Raw genomic sequence first — 23,965 nt, forward strand, 5'->3', positions numbered from 1 at the left:
AATCATTATTTTTCTTTTTCAATTGAGGCCTACGTGACCTTCTTCTTTCTCTTCTTCTTCCTTTTTTTAATTTTTGGTTGCAAAATTGTCCTCACGTGACATTGGTGATACTATTAATTAATTCTTTGATAACACTAGGTAAACCACTAAACCTCATAGGCGCCAAGATTTACTCGATTAACGGTCCATGCATATGCACCAGTCCCGCTTTGTGAGTATGGGAAACGGTCAGCCCTCCTCCGACAACGGTATTTGACATTTAACATATGGTACAATAGTCTGACATGGACATAGGTTGTAGACTCAACGGAGGAAATTGTTAAAAACCATACGAGTAACATTTATTTATTTATTTATTTTTTTGGAAAGGGAATCAGTAAGGTTGTCAGAAGTGAGGGGGTATTGATTCTCTTTACAAAATTTTACTTGGATTTGAAAGCATTTTCTTAGTATATTTCCCAATTAATTTTTTACTTTACATAAATCCTGTCTAAACAAATTACAACAATCAATGCAATTCACACGAGAGAGAGAGAGAGAGAGAAAGAAAGGAGAGGGAGCGGGGAGGAAGCTAATACCAGGCTGACAAGGTCAGTGACCCGCCTCCATCAAGTTAAAATGAAAACTACATGGAGTATTTTCAAGAAAAAAGTAGGCAATCGTCGTTGATTGACAAATCTTACACAATCCATACTGTACAGAAGCAAACCTACTGGACAAATAATTCGAGCTACACTTCAAACCAATGAACAACAACATGCCCACAAGGCCAGACCGTAATGAAATTTTTGCTGAGTTAACCAACAAAAATTGTTGAATTCCAAGATATCAAGTGGATAGGCGAAAAAAAACTGCACAAACAACTCAAGCCGAATTTTACAGTATCACGAATCCAGAACAGGGAAAGTGAAAATCTGAAAGGAGCAACTGTAATGAAATTCCACTCTATGTTCAAATTGATGAGCAAAGGCTCAGAAGATGGACGGATTAACCGCTATACTTGTGTGCTTGAAAGACATCTCCACCGTCCTACAGGAGGTGCCTTATCTAAGAGCATTAACAACCCCGCATCATTGGCCGACAATCCAAACATGTACCTGGAAACAAAACGTAGAAGAATTAGACAAAATTACCAAGAAAAGAGAAAGTTGCATTCAAAGTGCACTTCAAAGACTCGGAAGTGGGTTAAGCTCTAACCATCCATCACTATCTCCCATTAAAACATCTGTCAGTCAACAATTACCCCTTTGTACTAATTACATAAAACAGGAAGAAGCACCGGTTAAAACAATGAGTTCTGCCTGTCAACAACGTTCTAAATGGTCATATACATTGTCTTTGGAATGTAGTTTCATTTGTGCTTGTACAGAAATATTCATCAAGCAAGAATTGTCTTTTTAGCCATCAGATAGAAGATGAGCTTTTTAACAAGGGTCATTAAATTGGTGTCAGCAAATTCATGTTACACAGATTGCTCGTATAAAACTGCACTAAAGGCTTGTGGGAAGCAGATGCTAAAAGGTATGAAATGTCAACACCTTTTGTCTGTTAAATGTATGTAACCACACATCTGAGTAATTGACAAACTGTAACCATCAGATCCTAAGAGCAAGTCAGATACTTGTCATTAGCATGGTTAGCCACATTTAAGGAAATTTTTGTTAGCATAAGCACAAATATGGTAACTTTAGCAATACAACTACGCAGAAGAAATAGTCATAAAAGATGAGAACAAAACTCTAGGTTATAAGAAGTCATTAACATCTTCCTAAACAATATACTCACTTGCATCGGCGTGCTTTCCTTTTCCAGAAAATGAAGGAGACAATCCACTGGACATGAACAACAAGTAACAGTTGGTCAGCAATTGTTGATAATCAGCAATTGTTGATAACACAACGTGACAGACATTACTTTGATTATATACTAAACAGGCCTTGGTTTTATAGAATTATCCTGTGCGCACATCTATTCAAATGTCAGTCAATTTCATCATGAGTTCCCCAAGAAATTCTACAAACCTTAAAAATCCCAAGCAATATACAGTAGTGATTTTGAAAAAGCTTGGACAAAGTTCAAAAGCTCAAATAGAGAATCACAACTGAAATGTGCAAGCCAATGCCTAGGTTGTGAAGTGAGAGCAGAAAAGATATGGCAAATAATGAGCTATTGGTCATGATTTACATTAATAACTAAAGATTAAATGAATACCAAGAATACAATTCAAGAAGAAAGTTTCCACAAAACTCCAAATTATGGATGTCCATTGCCACTTTGTCTAGATACTTTCTTAGCACTAATTTGAACCCAATAACTTAGGAAATAAATCTCTAATCAAATGGTTACATCTGTAACTCATACCTTTACACTGCCTGAACATATGCTACTTTTCAGGAAAGACAGCTTTAAGTCTCACAGGTGATGACACATGAAATATACAAATATAAACAAGGTAAGAAAGAAACAAGAAACTAAATTCTGGATCTTGGGCACTCAACCTGTAAAATTTCAATTCAAAGCGACTGGCAGTAGAAGTTTCAGCCCAACAAAATAATTAACTATTTAAGCCCCAAAAAGCAAAAAGAATAAAGCAATACTAATGTATCCGCTACCATCAAAGTTTTCTCTCTATCAATCATATCTGAAGAATTGAAGAGACACTGATAGGAGAACTGAATAAGACTTCTTCTGAAAAAACAGAATAATAAAAGAAATTATGCAGGAGTCGAGAGAAAACTTCTGTATTCATAGCAAACTATTTAGGAGCCCTGCTGCAACCTTGACAGCACATAGAATAAAGAAAAAATTGGCAGTTGCCTTTCACAATCTTATGGGTTAGTTTAGCCACCTGAAAAGAAAAAAAAAAATCTTATGGTCTAGTTTGGATGATTGAATTATTAGTAATTGTAATACTACCTTTTACTTCATATTCTTGGAATAAGAAGTATCTACCGGAGATGAATATAATGACTCCTTTATTCCTAAGTTACATATAGCTTTACTAAAACCATGTTAAGACAGCTCCGGTTAGGATATCCAAAGATGTTTCAACAACTGTTTGAGAAACTATTCACAACTCCGAAAACTACTAATCCCCTAGCTCCTAATTCCAAGAAGAATGATATCACCTGATCAGACTGTGAACCAAATGAGCCCTAAATATTCAAGCTAATATCAATGTTTTCCTCAATAAGATATCCCCAGTGTTGGCAAGATGACAGGAAGTTAGCCGTCAAGAAAAGGAGTTCAAAAGGTATTGAAGTATTTGACATGATAAAGAGTATTGCTTTCATCTAATCAAGAATCACTGGAAAAAGACTGCAAAGGGAAAAAGAAAAGACCACATGAAGAAGACTAAATAATGAAGAAAAAGGACCTATGTTGGACAGAACAAATATGCAACACATACTAACGACCAAATAACTCAACTAGAAAAAATAACAAAAAGCTCATCAATGGAAGCATTATACTCTACCTTGAATACTGAGATGAAGGAAAAGCTCCCGATCAAAGATGGCTTCTTGACAGGTGGCCTTCGCACTGGTGGCATTTCTTTGCACAGATTCTGCGCTATCTCCTTCAAAAGTACCAACTGAGCTTTATCTGTCCTCATAGAGATTATTGCCTGCCTCATCGATTCTCTATCAGCCTCAAGTGCTTGAAGTCTCATATAGAGCTTCTGTATGTCGGGGTCAACCATATTGGTATTCGCCAACGATCCCCTAGGAGTTTCCATATAATCATCACCAATTGCAGCAGAAGCCTTGGGTTCTTTGACACCATTACATTGGGGTGCCCCAGGATGAACAGAATCAATTGTGTAAACTCTATCGCTCATGTCATCTCCGATATCTGAGGCATTATCAACCTTCCTCAAATTAGAAAGTTCCTCTGGATGCAGATATTCTGGCTTCCTAAAGCTCCCACCAAACCGTGGAGAATCCATGGAAAAATCTGGACCCACTTCTCTAACATTTGCAGAGAATGAATTATAACTATCAGTTGAGAACTTCCTCAAGTGTTTAGGCCGCCTTGGAGAATGACCAACTATGACCTTTTCAAGCACATTTTTCGTACCGAAAAATTCCCCTTCAGGCTGATTATTCCTCGGACTTCTCTCCAATTGATTGATGCGATGCTCCAAATCCTTCAACTGATCCCGAGAACGTGGAGTTTCTCCAAATGCATATTTCTCAACATCCACAGATTCATTATCGGGTTCAAAATAAGCCTGATTTTCATTCAAATTGCATTTAAGAGGGGGGTAATCATATGTGGGAATCTCAAACTGTCCATCAAGGTTCTCAATGATGCTGTTACTTCGGGTCATGGAGCCATTCCCCAATTTGTCTCCCTCAGCCTCAGCTTCTGTGAGCCCATAACTCATCATTCTGTGTTTATACATTTGCACCTCACAGGTGAGTGATTGAATAGCCTGCTCTCTCTTGTAAAGCAAATCCTCCATTGCCAAGATCTCGTGCTGGTCATGTGCCATTTTCTCCTCTGCAAACCTCTTGAATTGGCGAGCCTCCATCTGAATCTCCGCCTTCTCCCTCTGCAGCCTCAAGATCATCGACATAGCTTCATTGGCAGCAGATGAAGCCGCATTCCTCTCCTCCTCCAACTCCACTGAAAGGTCCTGAATGTTCTGCTGTTGGCTGGCAACCATCTCACGCAGCGCAGCACATTCATTTTCCATCTCAATACGAGCATTTTGAGGTATAATAAACCCTGGAATCACAAATTTGTTACCCCCTTCGTCATATTCATCAAATTTCCGCTTGACGGAACGTAGCATGGTCCCAGAGAATGACCTGTTCATGATCGGCGAACAACTACACCCACAATCACAACAATTTACCAAACTTGTGGACGGCTTCGTATCCATAGCTCGCCGAACATTCAATCTCAATATCTCAGTCCTCCAGTTTCAAATTCAAAGTTTCCCAATGAGACGTTTGTAATGTATATAGCTATCAAAGCTGTTCATATACGTAAATGGAAAAATATATATGTATTCTTCACACAGCAGAATTTCCGCACCCTCCCTCTGGAAAATCATATGTAAATCTCCCCCGTCGGCAATCCCGCATTCAATTCGCGAACTTATTATTGTTTCATATCAAATCAACCAAAAAAAGGACAATGATATCCTGCAGAATTTAAACAAAATCCATGAATTATATTAACAAGCCCTAGTTTACACGATTATAAACGTTTAATGAGGGAGAGAAAGACAACAGGGAATAGGGAGGGTTACCTGGTAAAAGTTGGAAGCTGAGAGCCGGGGCTAAAAATTTCGCGGGAAAACGAATTTTCTGTATAGTGTTATATGTTTCAGTTCGTTTTCCAGGGAAAATTGAGGATCGTTTTTTTTTTTGGGAGGGAGGGGGGGGGGTGAGATCCCCGAAGACCAGGGAAAATATGAAAGGTCGGAAAAGAAAAAATTTCCCGGTGGTGGTTGGAAATTTGGGGAAGCGACGGAGGAAACAAAAACAAATTGAGAGGGAGAGTGGAACAAAAAAATAAAATTAAAAAAAAAAAAAAGAAGAAGTAGTGTAGCCTGGAGAGAGAGAGAATTTGAAACCCTAGTTTTTTTTTTTTTTTTTGGGGGTTTGTTATTCAAATTTTTTCATTTTTTTCCTTCGGATACGCTTCGTGTGTCGTGGAGAAAGAAATGATTATTGTTGGAATGTTTTTGTGAGGGAGAACTTGTTTGGTGCAGGGAGAGAAAAGTAAAAGAGGTGAGAGTTCGGTTAAATGAGGGGTAAATAGGGAAATGAGAGCATTGGGGGGCTGTTAATTTTGGGAGGGAGGAAGAATATTTGACGGATTCTACAACAGAAATAGCTGTGGCTAATTTTGCGCAGAATTTTGTCCGTGATCATTATTCATTCCTAATTCCCGCCATATTTTTGCAGTGAGCGTTGGGGGTTTTGTTTCATCGTGTGACCATGATTGCAATTTGTTAGCCTTGGACATTGGTATTACACGCCATACCAACACCCCCGTTCCACCACCACCACCACCACCACACGAAGAAAAAAGAACAACTTCAATTTGGATTTGTAAGGTAATCAAGATTCAATACATAGTTAAGCACAAGAAAATTCAAAATTTGGAAGTTTGACCGGACGATCGAAGTAAATATAAATATCTTAGTTGGATCGTGATTTTTCACAGAAAAATTTTTGTGAAAATATTTTTTAATTACTTTTTTGTTGCACGCATATCAAATTGTTACTGCACATTTGTTTTAATAAAAATTTCTAAAAATAACAATTCAAACCGGATAATTTGTTAAAGGAAGAATCTGCCGTGTCTTCTTTCTTGCTTTGGAGTTCAACTGGATCTTGTTGTATGTCAGCATGTAGACTCCGGCCAAAACACTCTTGAGTACAATCCAAAAGTACTCTCTCTGTTTTCCTAGATTCAACCACTTGCTAACAAATGGAGTACCATCAGGTATGATGCTGACTAACCAAATCTCTTTTGTTTCTTTACATTACAAGCCATAATAAAGATGTTAGCGAGAGCCACGTTCTCTTGACTTTTCTTCTTCAAATTATGGACTACTCAAATTTGTAAGTATTCAACTATTACCTTTTTTTGACTGAATAATAAAAGTACGAAGTACCCAAAAACAAACGTTCCTCTTAAATACAGATGCACACTAACATTAGACCTATTCCAAAATAATAATATCATTTAGGCCATTTTGTTAAAAGGTTTTTTGGATTTTAGATATAGATATATATATATATATATATATAATGAAGATGAACGCTTTTTATTGACATTTCATGCCAAAAAGTAGGATATAACCATTCTTGCATTTATCCGACCGGATAATAAAAAGCCTCTAAGCCAGGGTGAACCGTGCCATGTCATAACCACTTCTTTTTCTTGACCAATGCTTGCACGTTTGTTGATAAAAGAAGCAATTGCAAAAGCAAGAACTAGAAAACAGAGAAGTGGTCCTCGATTCCGGTGTGCTTAATTAAGATAATCATTCATTAGTGAAGTAGCACTTCCACTTCTATGGCCCAATCACTAGTTGTAATTGCTAACAAAAAGTTTCAAAGAACATGTGGATTGGAGGGACGAGGACCCTACTCGCAGCTTTCAAAAAAGAATGGTGCTTTTTAGGTTAGACTTTTAATTAAGGAAAAATGAATTGGATAGCACAAAAAACGTAACTAACTAGAGTACTGCGTTACTTTTCTGCTGGAGGTTGGCCGGATATTACAATTGGCTCCCTCAACCGTCGCTGAACTGTAGGGATTCAGTCTCATGGTCTTGGATCATTCATTATTCAACTTTCATAGCTGCCTTTTTGCCAGGCAATTAACTCACAATTAGAGTCATTTTCAACATCTGTCGAAGTTCTGAGAGCATGAGCCAAACAATTTCCAAAGGGCCACCTTTGATGGATGACACCATTTACTCGAGAATCACTTTCAAGTGCTTATACTCCAGTAGAATTTCTAAAGAGTCTAGAAAGGCTGTAGCCCATCAAACCCCCAGGCATCTGCTCCATGTTCAAGCAGCACGAATTTTTTACTATCAGCCTGCAGGAAACCAATAAGCCCATAAAGAAGAATGATGCAGAATGAAGCATCATACATAAAGCCGTGAGATTACCTCATCCCACGTTGGGGCTTTCCTTCTCAGTTCAATCCAACAATCTGCAGTAGAACATCTTGCCTAGGAATCTCATTCAGCCTGAGCCTGAAAAATTCACATAATTGAGCACAATTATATGTACGCTAAGGTCAACTCTATAACCCTATGTACGATCAGACATTACCAGCTTTGCTCTAAGCATTTGACACTCAGCAACAGCAGCATCATAGGCCTCAGCCATTGACTCATAGTCAGAACGCTGAACAAGCAGTATATCTGGATGGTGGGCAGCCTATAAAGAGAATACAGTACTATAAAGAGGCACCCAGAAAAGGAAAGACCTTGGCCCCAAAAGAAAAGAGAATACAACCCAACAGAAAAGGCTCACCACCCAGTGGGATAATACTTTGGCCCCAGTTTCAACACCACCCAGAAACCGACTCAGATCAACAATCTTTCCAACTGAGTGAACAGCGAACCATGAGGAGTAGTCTACATTTTCATCCATCACAAGATTATCAGCTGGTCTCCCTACACCTACCTCATCCTCTGGTGTTAGATCATGGGTACCATGCATCCTGTCTGGAGGTGGGAAAGGCACTCGACAGGGAAAACCTAATTGCCGCCTACACCTCTCTCCAAGATAGTATTCCCAGGTGTCGATGCTCTCAAAAGGGGCCCGCTTCTGGGCAAGAGACACTGCCTGTACCATGTCAGTTGAACCAAATTCTGAACTTGCTAAATAAGGTTGCCAGGTAACCTGACATTGAAGACACAAGAAAATGAGCAGGAAACTAAAAGGAAATAAGCTGACTCAGAGCACAAGAAAAACCAACCTGAGCCTCTTCAATGTAGTCCAACTGGCAACGGGCAGCAAAGAGGTCAGAGAAGTCAGCAGAGGACAGAATATTAGGACAACTCCAGCGAATGGCTCTTGGAAACACATCAGCCTCAACAATATTTGGGCGAAAGATATCCAAGTACTCAAAAGCCCAGAACTATATGAAAAATTAAGATTAAAAACATAGGTCCAAAAAGAAATGGAGAATAATAACAGCATCAAGCAAATAAACTTTTGAAGATTACCAGGAGAAAAGGCCAGAAGCCCGTAAAGGCTCCTGTCTCTCCAGTGACCTTTCTCCTCATCCCAGCAAGAAATGCGGCAAACGTGATTGCAGCCCAGTTGTAGTTTCCAACCTCATCAATATGCTCCAGATATTTGACAAGCTGATGATTAATGACAGATCGATTGTTGTTAAAGAAACAACTAGCAACAACATAAAGGAACAGGCGGCGGAACATCACTGACTTTGCTTCATTATTTGCAGGGGCCATCTTTACCTCCTCCATGGTAGGTGTGATGCTACTAAGACGAATCTTTCCCTCTGTGACAGCTGCACTCTCAACTCCAAGAAGTTCCAGAGCTTTAATCATCTCAAATTGATGATTAAACCTAATAGATTCACCTTTAAATTGCAAGCCAGTAACCATCGCCCAGTCAACAGGCGTTGGACCTATTTCACAGCAGGGTAGGTGAATTGTATTCGTCTCACTAAACCACCTCTCCATTAAGGCCACAAGATATGCTTGTGGTATGTGCACAGGATCAATCTTTAGAAAATCTCCAAATCCAGCTGCAACAAAAAGTTCCTTGTACTGGTCATGTGCCTGACGATACAATCCCAGTGCAGTAGGCCAAGCGCCCCGAAAATTAAGATTTTGGGTTAAAGTACCCTGTAATAAGGCAAACTATAAGTATGTGAACACAAAGTTAAAATGCTAAAATTCTGCTTAAAAGGCTATCTTTTCACCCGTCCAAGCCTTGCATATATTGAAGGGTGCTTTCCCAAATTATGAAGCAGTGGTGTATCAGGGATGCCTCTCTGCTCAGGTGGTATAACATCTTCGGTAACCTTCTTTGAGGGCTTTCTCTTCTTCAGTCCTGAAACTTCGCCATTAGCTTTTTCTGAACCAAGATCCTGGCCAGATGTAGACTCATCTCCACAGGGCCGTTTCCTATTTCCTTGACGGCCTCTTCGTCCTCTACTTCTTTTGTTCTCAGAGACAATGCTAGTTGACATAATCCTTACAAAAGTTTCAAGGCACAAAGAACAAAATTTAATTTGGTAACAAAAACGTGTCAAGGCACATTGATTTTACAGTCATCCAGTAATAAGACAAAACAAAGCTCAGTTTTGTATCTTCCAATCAAAGGGAAATAAAACATAACAGATATATACTCAAACATCACAGCTCAAACATCCATAATTATTTGTGAAGGACAGTTTATCCAAAGGATGTGGATTTGAGCATGCTCGGGTTCAAATTTAATTACCCCAAAACAAAAAGGAAAAGGAAAATTGCAGAATTTCCAGATGCAAGAGCAAGGAAAAGTTTAATGAGTAATCGCAGAATGTACTTCTAGAGCATCTTAATACAAGTAATAAAGGACGAATGCAAAGGACGTTGCACAATCAATATTATTACTAGTATCAGTTCGTGAAAAAAAAATCCAAAAAAACATACAGCTCTGCTTGGAGTGACCGTAGACCTAATTCCTATACATAATTACCCTAAATAAAATATTTATTCGCCAAAATACTCCTAAACTGTAATGATTTTGTCTTTGTGTAGGTATTGTGCGTGGATAGTGTGTGTGTGTGTGTGAGAGAGAGAGAGAGAGAAGAAGAAGAAGAAGAAAGAGAATTACATATGATGGGGACATGTAGGCAGCTTCAGCTGCTGGTGTCACTTCCACCACCGCCGGTCTGACTGCGCAAGTAGAGATGAACCAGAAATCCAGTGAGAATCGGAAAAAATGGAGGGAGAACCGAAATGTCTACGAACAAGATAGGCCCAAAGAAACCCAACTTACCGGTCCACTTTCGTTACCCTTTTTCCTTTTCTTACTGAAGTAAGAAATTAATTAATTAAATTTAATCTCGAATTTAATCTAAACAGTTGGCAACTCTTAAAATAAATCTGAAGGCTTAACTAGCCAACCGTTACCCCCAAAGAAGGGACGCGGGATAGACAATCCTCTTTCGTTACCCATTTTGTAGTTTGCAGTCGGTATCAGTTGGGCCACAGCCTCCATCACGTCATGGCCCACATTTCCTTGTTAAGAGTTTTCTATTCTACAAATGGATGGGCAATGGTAAGACTAACCAAATGCATAGGCAATGGTAGAAATGTTTTTTATCTGAACGGATCCAACTCAAGAAAAAAAAAAAAAAAGAAGATCTGAACGGTTCAAAATCCAAACCAACATATCTGAATTTTTCTGAGTAAAATACATTAAACCCCATGTGCTTTGCCATTTTAGTCGAAACTTTCTCATTATTTAAAAATACTCATTTAAATTTCTTATGCTTTGAACTTTTTTGGAAAATGAATGGAAAGACGTAAAATTTCAATACTAACCCCGTTTTCAAAATGTACCAATAGTTAATTTAGGATTTAGTTGTTATTTTACTAAATTTCTCAATTTATTGGAGAACAAAAAGTAAATTAAGGAGCTAAATTGAAATTTTAGAAAGATTTCGTCTTTTCCAACCTTCCTTCCTACGCGCTGCGAACACTAATGCCTTTGAGAGGGTGAATGGCTTGGGCAGATTTGAGAGGCTTTATCAAAGGTCATGGGGATTTGGGTTTCTGCTTGTAGTTGCACCAGAAGGGAAAGGAGAAAAAATGAAAAACAAAAAGAAGAAGAAAAAAGAAGGAGGAAAAAAAAGAAAAAAGCATAAAAATATAAAATAGCAAATTGTCTTTGATATATTGCTACCACACTCGCTCGCTTGTGAAGCTTGTGTAACTCACCTTCCGTCAAATTGGATGATTTCCGTCCATTTTTTCAAAGAAGTCCAAAATATAGGTGGTTTATCTGAATATTTTTAAATAATAAGGAGATTTCGTGTATAATAAGTACGTCGAAAGGGAAATTTAGTGTATTGTACGCTTTCTTGCTTCAACTTGAAAGTAGAAACCAACATCATGGTTACCCTTTTCACAGCAAGTAGAAAGACAAGTTTATGGAAGCACATAACTAAGGTGTAGCAAAGAAAATGCCACTCAAATTCACAAACTCTTTGAAACACTTGAATGTCTTAAATTAACTAGTTAAACCAACATTGAACAAGATTTATCCATTCTTTACCATCCAAATGCGGCTCAAAAAATTTGGATTTTTAATCCATCAATTAGTTGTAATTTACATATATGATTTATTATCTCCTCATTCCCAGTCTTCAACATCTTTGCAAATGTCCAATGCAGGCAAATAGTGCAAAATCAGCGGAACTTACTTCAAACATAACATTTTCTCGCAAAGGGCAGGAGAAGTTTGTGGACTATTTGTACATGTCTAAATTAGTTAATTGGAGCTTTCAGACATGAAATTCTTGACAATCTGAACCACATTCTGGGACTCTCCGAAGTAAGGATAAGATGTGAAGAAGCCATGCTGTTTTCCCTTAAACTCGACATACTTAACGTTATTATTTGAACTTTTCATCCTCTTCTTTTAAGATTTCATCCCCACCAACGAGCACCAAGAAGGATCCAAGCTCAAACCTTCTAGGCTCGGGCCCTTAATTAGGTCCAAATGGGTTCACCAACGGGTGGTCTCTATCAGCTCCATTCGGCATTGCCAGCCTCCAAAACCTGCAACCCCTCAAACTGATTTTACTATTTATATATTCATACAACCATGCACATATATATTCTTGTGGGATACATTTCAGGATGAGAGCACGTTACATCCCTTTCCAGTTCCAGCCAGGCAAAAATGCCGACTCAAAAAATGAAAAACTAGATGGAAAAAGAAGTTAATATATCGCTCATGACGAACTAAGGACTGAATGAAGTGCCCTTTGTTGTTTTCTAGCTCACCAAAAAAAAAAAAAAGAAGAAGAAGAAGAAGAAGAATCATAAACAACAAAAGAACAAGATTTGATAATCGCATGATGATGTTCTTGTGCATGTACGAACCAAGAGCTTGGCTAATCGCATATTGAAAATCCACTGATAATGTCTCAAGGAATATATTAATTTTTTCCGTGCCCTTACACGATAAAAATCTCTCTTATTAGTTGGAATACTAGTTCTCTTTTTTGTTCTAATTAACTGATTGGCTTTCATTTGCATCAGTATGCAACTTTAATGGAAATTTTCCTACAATGAATGTTAGTCAACAAACTAAAAACTTGAGAATAACGTCGATAGAGAAGTATTTGATATTGAAAGTCAACCGTTTCATGTACGTATATATAATATTTGTCTTATAAAATGTTATCTTCTAAGCTACTACTGATCTCTGTCCATGAGTACTAATTATATATGTTAGGTAAAGGATTTGGGGCAGTACATTTGATAGAAGTTATTTATACGTTTGCTAATATGTTTTTTTTTTTAAACACTCAACGGTGAAGCATGAAATACATTATAGCAAATTATACACAAAATGCTAATATATTATACACAAAATGCTAATATAACACAAAATTAGCATTTTGTGTTATATCAACCACTTTTTCTTTACTTTGACATCTCATAACTTTTATTGGATCCTTTTAAAGGTGGATTGGATCTTACAAACTTCATTTCAAACAAGTTTATCCTTGAATATAAACAAGTTGAAATAGGGTATACATAAATTATAGATAAGGTGTAAATAAATTGCAGTATGTTGTTAAACTTTTTTTTTTAGATGACTGTTTTATCCTTAAATAGAGTGAGACGGAACTTCAAAACATGTGAGCCCCAATATGAGGATTTGACTTTTTTTCAATAGATTTTCTTTGCATTTTTCATAATCCACGTCTAGATGCAGGACACGTATCTTCATTTACAAAAAAAGGATATGATCATTTAAAATTTGACTAATTCTAATCCTTATTAATAAATAAAGACGTATGACTAGGGTTGTAATCGAGTCGAATCGAGCCCGAGTATCGCCATACTCGAGCTCGACTCGACATAGAGATAGGGGTGCTCGAGCACGGGCGATACTCGGGCTCGACTCGACATAGAGATAGGGGTGTTCAAGCTCGAGTTCGAGCTCGAGCGAGTAGTATTATTGCAGCTCGAGCTTGAGTTCGAAACTTGCTCTCAGTACTCGAGCTCCACTCGCATGGGCTCGAGTCCATTCGAGCATTCGAGCCTTATCGAGCTCTATCGAGCTCGAGTTATTAAATTTCATTTTCTTGATATTTTTTGAGTGAAAAGTCATTATTGCCATTTTAAAATTTTTATATAATTTGAAACATTTCGTAAATTCGACAATTTTTTTTGGGCATAATGGTAATTTTATATATTAAATAATATATATAATTTTAATATTAATATATTAAATAATTAAAATTAATATGCTCGATAAGACTCGTCGAGCCTCCGAGCATCTCTTCTGGATGCTCGAGCTCGACTCGATAGCCTTATCGAGCTGCTCGAGCTCGACTCGAACTCGGTTTGATCGAGTTCGAGTCAAGCTTTTGACCGAGCTGCTCGCGAGCAGTTCGGTTCGATTACAACCCTACGTATGACACGTTAAATCTGTACTGTAGAAGATGGAAAGATAATCCATAGACAATGAGTCAAGTCGATTAGGTACCAAAGATGCCTCAATTATGCTAGCTGACCGCAACTTAGATAAATTCGTACTCGAGTCTAAAGGCCTCCACTACTACTACATATTCCGTTAACCTTCCAAGTATTGAATTTTGACATGATATCGTTCCCCAAATATGCGAAGAACGAAAGGTTCGGACTCGGCAAATTTTGTTGATCTTATTGCTTTCGTGTACAAAGTATTACTATCATTTCATTTTGTCAGGCCAAAATTTCGGGTTTCACCATTGAGCACCGGATATTATCAATCAATTAGTTGAGTTGGTCGGAAAAAAAAAAACTCAACAAAACCACAAATACAAATGAATCGAACTCAAGTTCTTTTTTGCTTTTCTTTTCTTTGGGTCCATTCATGGGAAGCAATTAGCGTGGCACAATAACGATTTTATAGTGGCAGACATAATGGATAAGTCTAGGTTTCTTTTCCTTGAAAAACAAAAAAGTATAAATAAATTAGAGGAGAAATGAAGCTATTGCAACAGAAGATGTGAATTAGAACTTACTGGTCATAGATCTCCTGGCTCCAGAAGTCTTCTTTGGGGCTCTCTTCTTCCGACTTGGTCCTGATAATCCCTCCGAAGAATGGCGATAAGAGTATGCAACCACGTACTCTAATGGGACTTAACTCAAGCGAACCAGATCCAAGCTGAATAGCCAAATGATGAGCAATGTTTTCCCCCGAGGAATCACCGAATATGAAAACCCTGTCCACGTCAACCCCACCAATGTCAAACAACCACTTCTCATGAGCGACCTCTCGACTTTCACGCAAAGCCTGGGCTTGAAGAAACTTGAGGGCTGTAACAGCATCTTCTAAGGCTGCCGGAAGCCGGTCCTCTGGAGCCAACCGATAATAGGGGCAGGATAATAAGGGCCTGAAGCCCAGAACAAAGGCTAAGGCAAGTGTTGTGTGCGTTTGTTGAAGTAAAACAGAAACCTCCTGCATGAAGGTAGCTAGTAAACTACAGGAAGATTCTTGCGGTACTCATTCTTGTTAGAGGAAGAATAGTAATGATTTTTGGGTTTGTATACGCGTTGTTGAAGATTGTTGTTAGAGTCAAAACAACAATCTTTCCAAATGGCTGAACCATCATCGTGGGTTTTGACTTGATGCTCTTTATGCGAGGTCCGAGAAATGGAGCCGTCGCTGCAGAGTTTGAGAACTCCGAAACAACAATCTTCTATTGCTTGTTGTGCGGTGGAGGAAGAAGAAGAATCCATCTTCTGATCTGATGAGTGCAATAATGCAGGCTCATGACCAAGCAGATTCTTTTGTATATTTATTCAGAGGAAATGAAACTAATGTAGTAGTAGCATTCAAGGAAATTAATTTAGTAGTAATCTAGTAGTAGCATTAAACTAATTTAGTAGTAGCATTCACTTAGCGTACGTTGCAATGGCGTGGATTAGCTTTATTCCAGCCTGCATAAATTCGCGTATTAATTGGTCATTAGTCGACAGAATAATTACAGCCACCTAAAGTAGAGGCGTCTTTGATGTCATCTTTACTGAAAGCAATCCTTTTTCACTAAACTATCGTTTGAAAATTGTTGTTATCTTTTTTTTTTTTTGAAAAACAGACAAACGATAAAGTATATATAAGCTAAGCTTCAAGATAATCAACTAACATTTCTTAATTATTTAAACTAAATTCAAGTACACTAAATTGGTTAAAATTTTAATTTCACAGGGAGATATATAATTGAGGTCTAGAGTTAGGTGATTGTTTTTATTTTGGCTTGTCATTTATAGTTTCCTTAGAAAACCAAACACAACAAAATGATTACTTTTGAGTTCTGTCTTTTTGCCCCTAAAATAATTTATGCTCCAGCAGTGTCAACTCGCCCATTTTTTCTTTGGAAAAAAAAAAAAAAAAAAAAAACTCTTTCTCCTTTGGAGGAGTGAATTTGTGGCTCAAACCTATGTGGTTAGCCTTAATCGATGTAATGGACTCTCTTCCTATTTGCGTCAACCTCCCAGCGTAGCTGCGTAGTCCTCCACTCTCTCTCTTTCTCTGAAGTTCACGGCCACGAATCCAGAGATTCTATTTGTCGGCTCAAAGGCCCAAAAGGGTTTTCTGAAAACGGGCCAAGCTTCACGGACCGCGTTGGAAAGCACCAACGGCCTCCAAAACCTATTACGCTAAGTGGAAGGAGAGAAACTCGTGTGAGACGTGATCAATGGATGAGCAGAGCTTCAACATTTTCACTTTTTTTTTTTTATTAATGCAAGGGAAAGGGTTCGAATACGAGATCTCTCACTTATGTTTATACGACTCAATCCACCACTCTTCGATATCTTCACTTCAACCTCATTTGGTCACCACATGCTATGGAAATATCCAAGAATAATACAGTACGTGCACTAGAAAGGAGAGACCCATGTTGGAATTTGGATCAAATCAATTCTCCAAAAGTATGCTGGATGAGGAGATTGAAGTTCTTGAGTGAAGAAAATAAGGCAAGTAGGTCAACTGGAACATAATTATTTCTCATCAAAGGGAATAGCTAGGGCTTCTGTTTGATAAACCAATTGTATAAACTTTCTCCAAAAGAAAAAAAAAATTTCATAGTCCATATAAATTGGGTTTGCTTGCTCTATTTGTTTAAAGATTTTCTTAACACGTTTCTATAGTACCTTTATTTCACATACACTATTTTCAAAAAAGAACACTAATATATATATATATATATATCTACGAACTCTTCCCGAAGAAACAATATAATATTTGAGCAGTAATTATGCAAAATTTTAAAGTGCAAATCATTTCACCAATCAAAAAAGTACGTCAGTTTGTGAGGGGGTCATAATCATATAGTTGAAAATTTAAGAAGCTAACTTCAACAACAAACCTAAGGGAAAAGCATTAGCCAATTTAGTGTGTGTGTTAGTATATGATAAGGCTGAATTAAATAATTTCTCTTCTTTGTCGCATGCCCTTTGGTTCGTGTTTCTCCACTTCCGTTGACAAGGATAGGTTCGTCAACCTGCTCAGAATTGAAAATTTCAAACCATAATAATAGTGAAATTTACTGCGTCAGAAAAGATTTGCACTCAAATTGGTGGCCGTGTAAAAGGGACGACTCTTGCCCTGCCAAATCTTTTTAACACTAGAACATGCATGCATAATAGGGTCACAAACGAGTCGAGTGAATCGAATTTTGATCTAATCGAATCGAATCTTGACTTAATTTTATCGAATTCGAATTCGAGTTCGACGAGTTGACAATTTTGAAACTCAAACTCAAGCTCTAAAAAAATAAAATAATTATTTTATTTTTTAAAAAAATAAATAAAACAATAATTTTTGTTAATAAATAATAAAATATTAAGAATATATATGTAATTTTACTATTAAAATAAAAAAAAAATATATATATATATATATTTGAGCTTGGGAACGAGTTTAATATTTTGATCTCGAGTTCAACTCGACCAGCTCGAACTTGACTCGATCTGCTGTCGAGCGGCTCGATTCGTTTGCATCTTTAGTACATATCTGTAAATTTCTAGTGTCAGTAATTTCTTTAGAATTGAATTGAACACAAATTTGCGGGGATTATTTAATCAAAAGGATTGCGCAATGAACGAAGAAGATCCACAATGGTATGGTCCGGGTGGGCTCAGATTAGATATAAACCAAAATCCAGTCGCGAACTCTGTCGCACATGAACTTTAAAAAAAGTTGGTCGATTTGATTTTGTTCTTTTTTATGACCAAAAAAAACTTGTATGGTTCTCAAAACAAATGATGGATTATTGGATCGGCATCCTCGAACATCATGTGGAGATTGCACATTTGACTTGACTGAAGGAGACGGTAGATAAGATCAAAAAGCTAATCTTACAAAAAAATAATTGTGGCTGCTACTGCTAGTGGATTCCCAGATATTCCACCAGTCCGAGGCATGTGCCCAAAAAGTCGGCAATAATTCTACTGTAACCACAAGAAAAGCGGGGGGTATGCATTGCATCGTTGGTACAAGGAGAACCTTCTAATTTGATTTGAACCTCCTCAGCAGCTTTAGAGCGGCCGATGCTTTTACCCGTCCCTTTCGGTCGTCTTCGCAAAAAGAACCAAGCAGCCATTGGCATTGGGCACATTTTCTTCACCTCGCCAAATTCGTAGTGTTGGGTTGGACCATTTTGATCCTTTTGATTTCAATAATTGGCACCAACAAAGACCCGGATTTCAAAAGTAAGAGGAAAAATCATTTGATGCGGTCCAAGGACAACGTTCTCTCGTCGGGTATTGCGGTCCTTTTGTTGACGTTGATGCTACTCATTAGCATCTCTTATTGGAATATCCATGCGGTACGGATAAAAGAGAGAGAGGAAGCAGTGAATTGTGCTGGATCGGATCGCATGTGGGGGCATGGTTTCATCTGATTTTTGGTTTTGTAAGAGGCTCATCTTGTAAAATTGATTCGAATTTTTTTTTTTTTTTTTTTTTGGAATAAGTCATGTGTTCTTGTTTACGGTTAAACATCGGACGCAGCTGTGAATCTTGATGTGACATGAGAACGGGAACAAAATTGAAAGACCATAAAAAAAATCACCAGGCCAATGGTTCAGTGGTCACATCTTACCTACAGTAAAAAAAAATCTAATGATTGTGTTATAACATTTTCTTAGTCTACATTATGATAGAGTAGGTTATACAAATGTATCGTTGCTGAAAAAAAAAAAAAGATCACAAAAATTTATCTATCTAATCTTTACTTAGTATAGTAATTATATTGAAATTTGAAGGATAATTTTGTCGAATCAGAATCCAAGAGCATCTCATCGGGACCTCCTTGTAATTTTCAACTTTTTTGGACTCAAAAAATCTAAATTGAATTTTTAAAATCAGTTGAAAACACAATAAACTAATTTTTTGAAAATCAGTTGAGAGCTAAAATTAGGTCATGTCAAAATGAGAACAAGGCCTTTTTGTTTTCTCTCGTTTTTCTTTTTCCCTCTCTCTCTCTCTCTCTCTCTCTCTTTCATCCTTTGGACATACATGGTTAGCAATGAAATTGGAAATTTGGAACAAGGCTGGACTGTCATCCTAAAAGGAAAAGAAAAGGAAAAAAAAAAAGGGTTGGAATGACGACATTACTATGTAACAGAAGAAAAGAACCAAATAACATTTCATTTTTCGAGTCCTTGCATGGGTACGCAGCATTTCGAGGCCTTTACAGTTTGTTTCCTCTTCTTTTCCCTTGCATACACACACATATCTTCCTGTCAAGAATGCGCAACGTCCCTCCGGCGGTCCCTCAGCTTCGAATTTCGTCGTCACACTTCCGCCAATGAATGGCGTCATCACCCGACCACATTACCACGCACTACTAGCTCAGGCTAGCCCGGAGGCCCCGGACAGGACTGGACTCCCAACTGCCCAGCGGCGAGCCACGTTCCCTCTCGATGAGTCCCCATCATGAAAAATCCCCGTCAAAAATCATCAACCATCCACTCATCATTCGATCCCATTATTTATATATGGACCGAAGTTGAAGCCACTTTAGAACGCATTTTTGATTGCCACCGCAAGTCTATGCTCCGGTGGCAGCCCGTAGTCCTATGCAATTACGACCCCCCCCCTCTTCCCTCCTCGCCCCCGGGGACAACTCGACATGCATGATGCAACAGCAATCGTGAAAATAAGCCATACAAATTCCACCGCCGTTTATGCATATGAACGAACGAATGAAGAACACTGTGGAGAGTTTGCCGGCTGAGCTGTAAAGGAATTTTAAAGGCGGAGATGGAGGTCTGTCTATGGTTCAATTGACAGTGTTTTCAACCACGGAGCGGTTGTCATGGACAGGACAATTGAAATTTACGTCTTTGAGGCGGGAAATGGAACCATCACTGTACTATTTATTTACGGAGAATTGGCTCAGAGTCCTCCACTCTCACTATGTGCGGTAACGTAAATATTTGCCTTTCCAGTATGAGTTTTTGTTTGGGAACACTGTTGACTTAGCATGGTTTAGTATCAAACCAGGGAAACAAAAAAACATATGAAGTTTTTTTTTTTTTTGGATTCTGGATCTCACTAGTCCATTTCAGAGTAAATTAATGATCATTTTAAAATTTGTTTCCGACGTCTTATACTTGGTTTACATTTTATCTAAACTTATTCACACCCTAAGGACAAATTGGTTTGGTATAGAACTTGTGAGGCTCCGTCCCCATGTTTTTATCCTCTTATTTATTTGCAATTTTATTCTCGTTCATGTTCGTTTCCCTTCATTACATCATCGGAAAAGGTTGCTTTATAACACTTTCGCGGAGATGTTCCCAGGCAAAAGGGTTATCGTGGAGTAGCAGCGGTACGTACGTGTTGGGTATTAATCACTTTATGATGATGTAGTTGCAATGTTTATTTGATGCTGTTTCCTTGATTTAGAACTTGTATTACTGAGCTCAACTCCTAATTAAGCTAACCAAAACCAGTCAAAAAATTAAGTTAGGTAAATGGGAAATGAGAAACTTTGTTGAAACACCCGCGGTCTGACGGAACAAAAATGTAAACACAACCATTTTGCCGGAATCGAATTGGACTTCCAAAATGAGAACTCATTTGAGAATTGCCACTCGGATAGCCTAAAAAAAAAAAAACAAATTATTTTTTTTTAAAATTTAAATCACAAATTTAAGCAACAAGAAAAGCCACAATATCTGGTACACTGCTCCAAATAGAAACACAACCAGCTTCCTTAATTTCTTACATCGAACCCCTCTATCTGTGACTCGCAACCTTGGGATTTTTCCAGTAAACAAAGCATGAATATATGCGAGAAAACAAATGGAGACAAAGCAATATGGGACACAATTCATCAACCCGAAATTTTGGACATCCAGTCTTTTATCTCCTGTAAAACTCTGTCCCCCAATTCAGAATACGGGTCATTATTGAAAAAGCCATGATACTTCCCTTCAAACTCCACATACTCGACTTTCTTCCCGGCTTCCTTCAACCGTCTTGCGTAGTCCTCCACTCTATCTCTTAGCAGCTCAATTTCTCCGGCGATCACCAACACTGGGTCAAACATCACCGATTCAAGATTCTTTTTGCTAAAAGGGCTGAAGGGGTTGGCCAGCGGATGGTCTGCGTTTTTCCCTGGTGGCAACGATAGCCTCCAAAATCTGTCGTGGGATTTCAATCAGATCATAAAACACGTAATCTGATCCAGTCGAGCATGAAAAAGAATACTGCTCCAACCACTATCTAGCTAGCAGGAGAAGTAAATCTGTTACTTAATTTCTTAAATAAACAAGCTTGGCATGCATAGCTTACTCAACCATGCATTAACTTTGATTTGATAGTATTAGTTAATTAATTAATTATTCTAGTTCCTATGCAGACCGCACTTCCTTGTGTGATATTTCCAACGACTTGACTTCTGATGTAATTGCTAATATAGTAGTAGTAGTAGTATTATTCGGGTGGATAAGGATAAGGTTATCAGATTATTAGGAGTAGTAATTAATTTTAGGGGGAAGTGATTTCATCTGCCCGTGTGTGGAACTGTGGCAGACATGGTACGTGACGGTGGTGATGGTTTCGGATCCACCACTATCAATCAACGCAGGACTGTGCGTACCTGCACTAGAAAACCTCTAAAAATTTGCATATATAATACCTCTCGCAAAAAACAAGTACACGAAGTTGTGAAGACTGCACTTGGGTCAGCTACTCTATGACGACTTTGAATAAATAGATTGCGGAAATTGGATGAAATTACGTGCATTCAAACTTGTTTCCCACAACGCAGGACTAGGTTCTAACTACTACTGCTATAACCTTAATTATGATGCTGCTATAGTATTTGCTTGCATACGCTGTTGAGCATTAATTAATCAGGGCCAATGTTGAAATTGAAGTTAATTAACCATTTAAGCGTACCTGTCAAGAATCTCCACGTTCAGGATTGGTTCAGGCATCCCCTCTGCTTCGGACTTGGTCCTCACCGTGCCACCAAAAAATGGTGCCATCAGCACATAACCACGTATGTGAACCGGGGCCAACTCCGGCGAGCCGGGCCCCAGCTGGACGGCTAAATGGTGAGCCATGTTGCCACCGGATGAGTCGCCCATTATATAAACCCGGTCAAAATCAACCGCCTGATCATGCAACCATGTATCTTGAGCAGGAGCACCATCTGCAGTTGCCCGAGCTTGAAGCCATTTGAGAGAAGTCAGTGCATCGTCCACTGCTGCCGGGAGCCTATGCTCCGGGGCTAACCTGTAGTCTGGTGCGACCACTAAGGCTTGTAGCCCCGAAGCTAGGCGTAGGCAGGCGTTATGGTTGTTAGGCCAAGTACGCGAGCCAACACAGAACCCGCCGCCGTGAAAGAAATATACTACGGGCAGTTTTGTGGATGCGTTTACAGGCTTATAGAGGCGGAGATAGAGGTGGTTTTGGTTGTCAAATTGGCAATCTCTCCAGACAATAGAACTGTCGTCGTGAATTGGGATATTGAAGTCTACGTCATTAGCCCGGAAAACGGAACCGTCACTGTAGAGCTGTACAACGCCTTCAAGGTCTTCCACGATGTGGGGAAGAGAACCCATTTTCGATCGAGAATGTGCGCGCGTGTTCTGATGGTGCTGTTGGACCCGGAGCGTTTTATCGTGAAGATGGAGAGAAATGAAGCAAAGCAGGAGAGGAGCCTGACCTATAATATAAGCCAGAGGGAAAGGACTGGAAAGGATGAGGAAGGTACAGATATTGTACTTAAAGGACATTTGTGTAATTTAAATTGGAGAAGTCCAATGCTACAATACATAGATGACGAAACACATATCCCTTCCCTGCATGTGACCATGGATCGCAGCAAATGGAAGGATATATGTTAAGATGGCAAGATATGATGCTAACCCCACAATGGATAGGCGTTAGGTTGGGTGTGATTTAACTCTGCTGAACAAGTACATATTGCCCATTACAAAAATCTTTAGATTAATGTGCCCGTAATTATTACCACTTAATTTTGGATTTAAACACTTTCCTAATTTAATTCTATTGTACTATTCCATGCAATCATTAGCTTTGCATTTAGACACTTCCACGATAAAAAATAGTTGCGCAAGCTGTCCTATTGCTCTTAAGTAAACCATTTTTTTTTTTTGGCAGAATAATCTGATGTTGCACGGTAGTTGAATGAATTAATTTGACAATATGTGCTTGAAGTCATTTACAGTATATCGTTTTCGCCAGGCAAACAAAACCTGTATGAAACCCTATCAACCAATTTGCAAAGTTCGATAAATTGTTGGATCTCAGACTGATATGCAACAACTATCTTCACATTCATTGACTCGGTTTGTAGGCATATTTAAATAAACGCTGCCACCATGCACTAAATTAATCTGTCGAATTAAGACATGCATGTAGTAGCACATATATATATATATATATATATGTGTGTGTGTGTAACTTTTAAGAATTTCTGACCATTATATATCGTCATCACTTCTAGCTAAGTACACATTATTATCACTGTCTTGCAAATTTTCATGACAAAAGATCATCCATGTTACTAGATAAAAGCAAGAGCAAAACTTTCGAACCCTCGCATGTACTTCCCCTGTGGGGTTTGAGGACGTTTTGGCTATAAAAATTTTTCCTGGGAAATTTGGTCCATACACAGTTTGGAGACACTGCATCATTCTAGTGTTCATAGTTTGAAGGAAAACAAATTTTGATCCTTAATAACTTT

The 23,965-nt window shown here is 38.3% G+C and overlaps 4 protein-coding genes across 5 annotated transcripts; all 4 read right to left on the bottom strand.

The window, feature by feature from the left end:
• Positions 1–637: 637 nt before the first annotated feature.
• Positions 638–5,933, bottom strand: LOC113693584 (myosin-binding protein 7). Its single transcript, XM_027212125.2, has 4 exons — positions 5,261–5,933; positions 3,476–5,153; positions 1,786–1,832; positions 638–1,097 (listed from the first exon to the last, which is right to left on the bottom strand). The coding sequence occupies exons 2-4, from the start codon at positions 4,886–4,888 to the stop codon at positions 995–997; spliced, it is 1,563 nt and encodes a 520-aa protein (XP_027067926.1). The 5' UTR covers positions 4,889–5,153; positions 5,261–5,933; the 3' UTR covers positions 638–994.
• Positions 5,934–7,123: 1,190 nt separating this feature from the next.
• Positions 7,124–10,660, bottom strand: LOC140003812 (protein MAIN-LIKE 1-like). 2 transcript variants are annotated; one of them, XM_072052461.1, is made up of 9 exons: positions 10,502–10,660; positions 10,337–10,398; positions 9,438–9,711; positions 8,713–9,360; positions 8,463–8,624; positions 8,015–8,386; positions 7,811–7,918; positions 7,645–7,731; positions 7,124–7,571 (listed from the first exon to the last, which is right to left on the bottom strand). In XM_072052461.1, coding segments are annotated over exons 2-8 (1,581 nt in total). In that variant the 5' UTR covers positions 10,339–10,398; positions 10,502–10,660; the 3' UTR covers positions 7,124–7,571; positions 7,645–7,716. The 2 variants fall into 2 exon arrangements, with proteins under 2 accessions (XP_071908562.1, XP_071908561.1); XM_072052460.1 differs by lacking the exon at positions 10,502–10,660 and having other exon boundaries at positions 10,337–10,495.
• Positions 10,661–11,777: 1,117 nt separating this feature from the next.
• Positions 11,778–15,534, bottom strand: LOC113692325 (strigolactones hydrolase CXE15-like). Its single transcript, XM_072052462.1, has 2 exons — positions 14,754–15,534; positions 11,778–12,288 (listed from the first exon to the last, which is right to left on the bottom strand). Exons 1-2 carry the CDS (start codon positions 15,194–15,196, stop codon positions 12,216–12,218), a joined length of 516 nt encoding a protein of 171 aa, XP_071908563.1. The 5' UTR covers positions 15,197–15,534; the 3' UTR covers positions 11,778–12,215.
• A 5,313-nt stretch (positions 15,535–20,847) lies between these two features.
• Positions 20,848–22,924, bottom strand: LOC140008377 (strigolactones hydrolase CXE15-like). Its single transcript, XM_072052463.1, has 2 exons — positions 22,150–22,924; positions 20,848–21,389 (listed from the first exon to the last, which is right to left on the bottom strand). The coding sequence occupies exons 1-2, from the start codon at positions 22,815–22,817 to the stop codon at positions 21,080–21,082; spliced, it is 978 nt and encodes a 325-aa protein (XP_071908564.1). The 5' UTR covers positions 22,818–22,924; the 3' UTR covers positions 20,848–21,079.
• Between the last annotated feature and the right edge of the window lie 1,041 nt (positions 22,925–23,965).

Source organism: Coffea arabica, chromosome 6c (assembly GCF_036785885.1).
Source record: "Coffea arabica cultivar ET-39 chromosome 6c, Coffea Arabica ET-39 HiFi, whole genome shotgun sequence".
Classification (NCBI taxonomy): domain Eukaryota; kingdom Viridiplantae; phylum Streptophyta; class Magnoliopsida; order Gentianales; family Rubiaceae; genus Coffea; species Coffea arabica.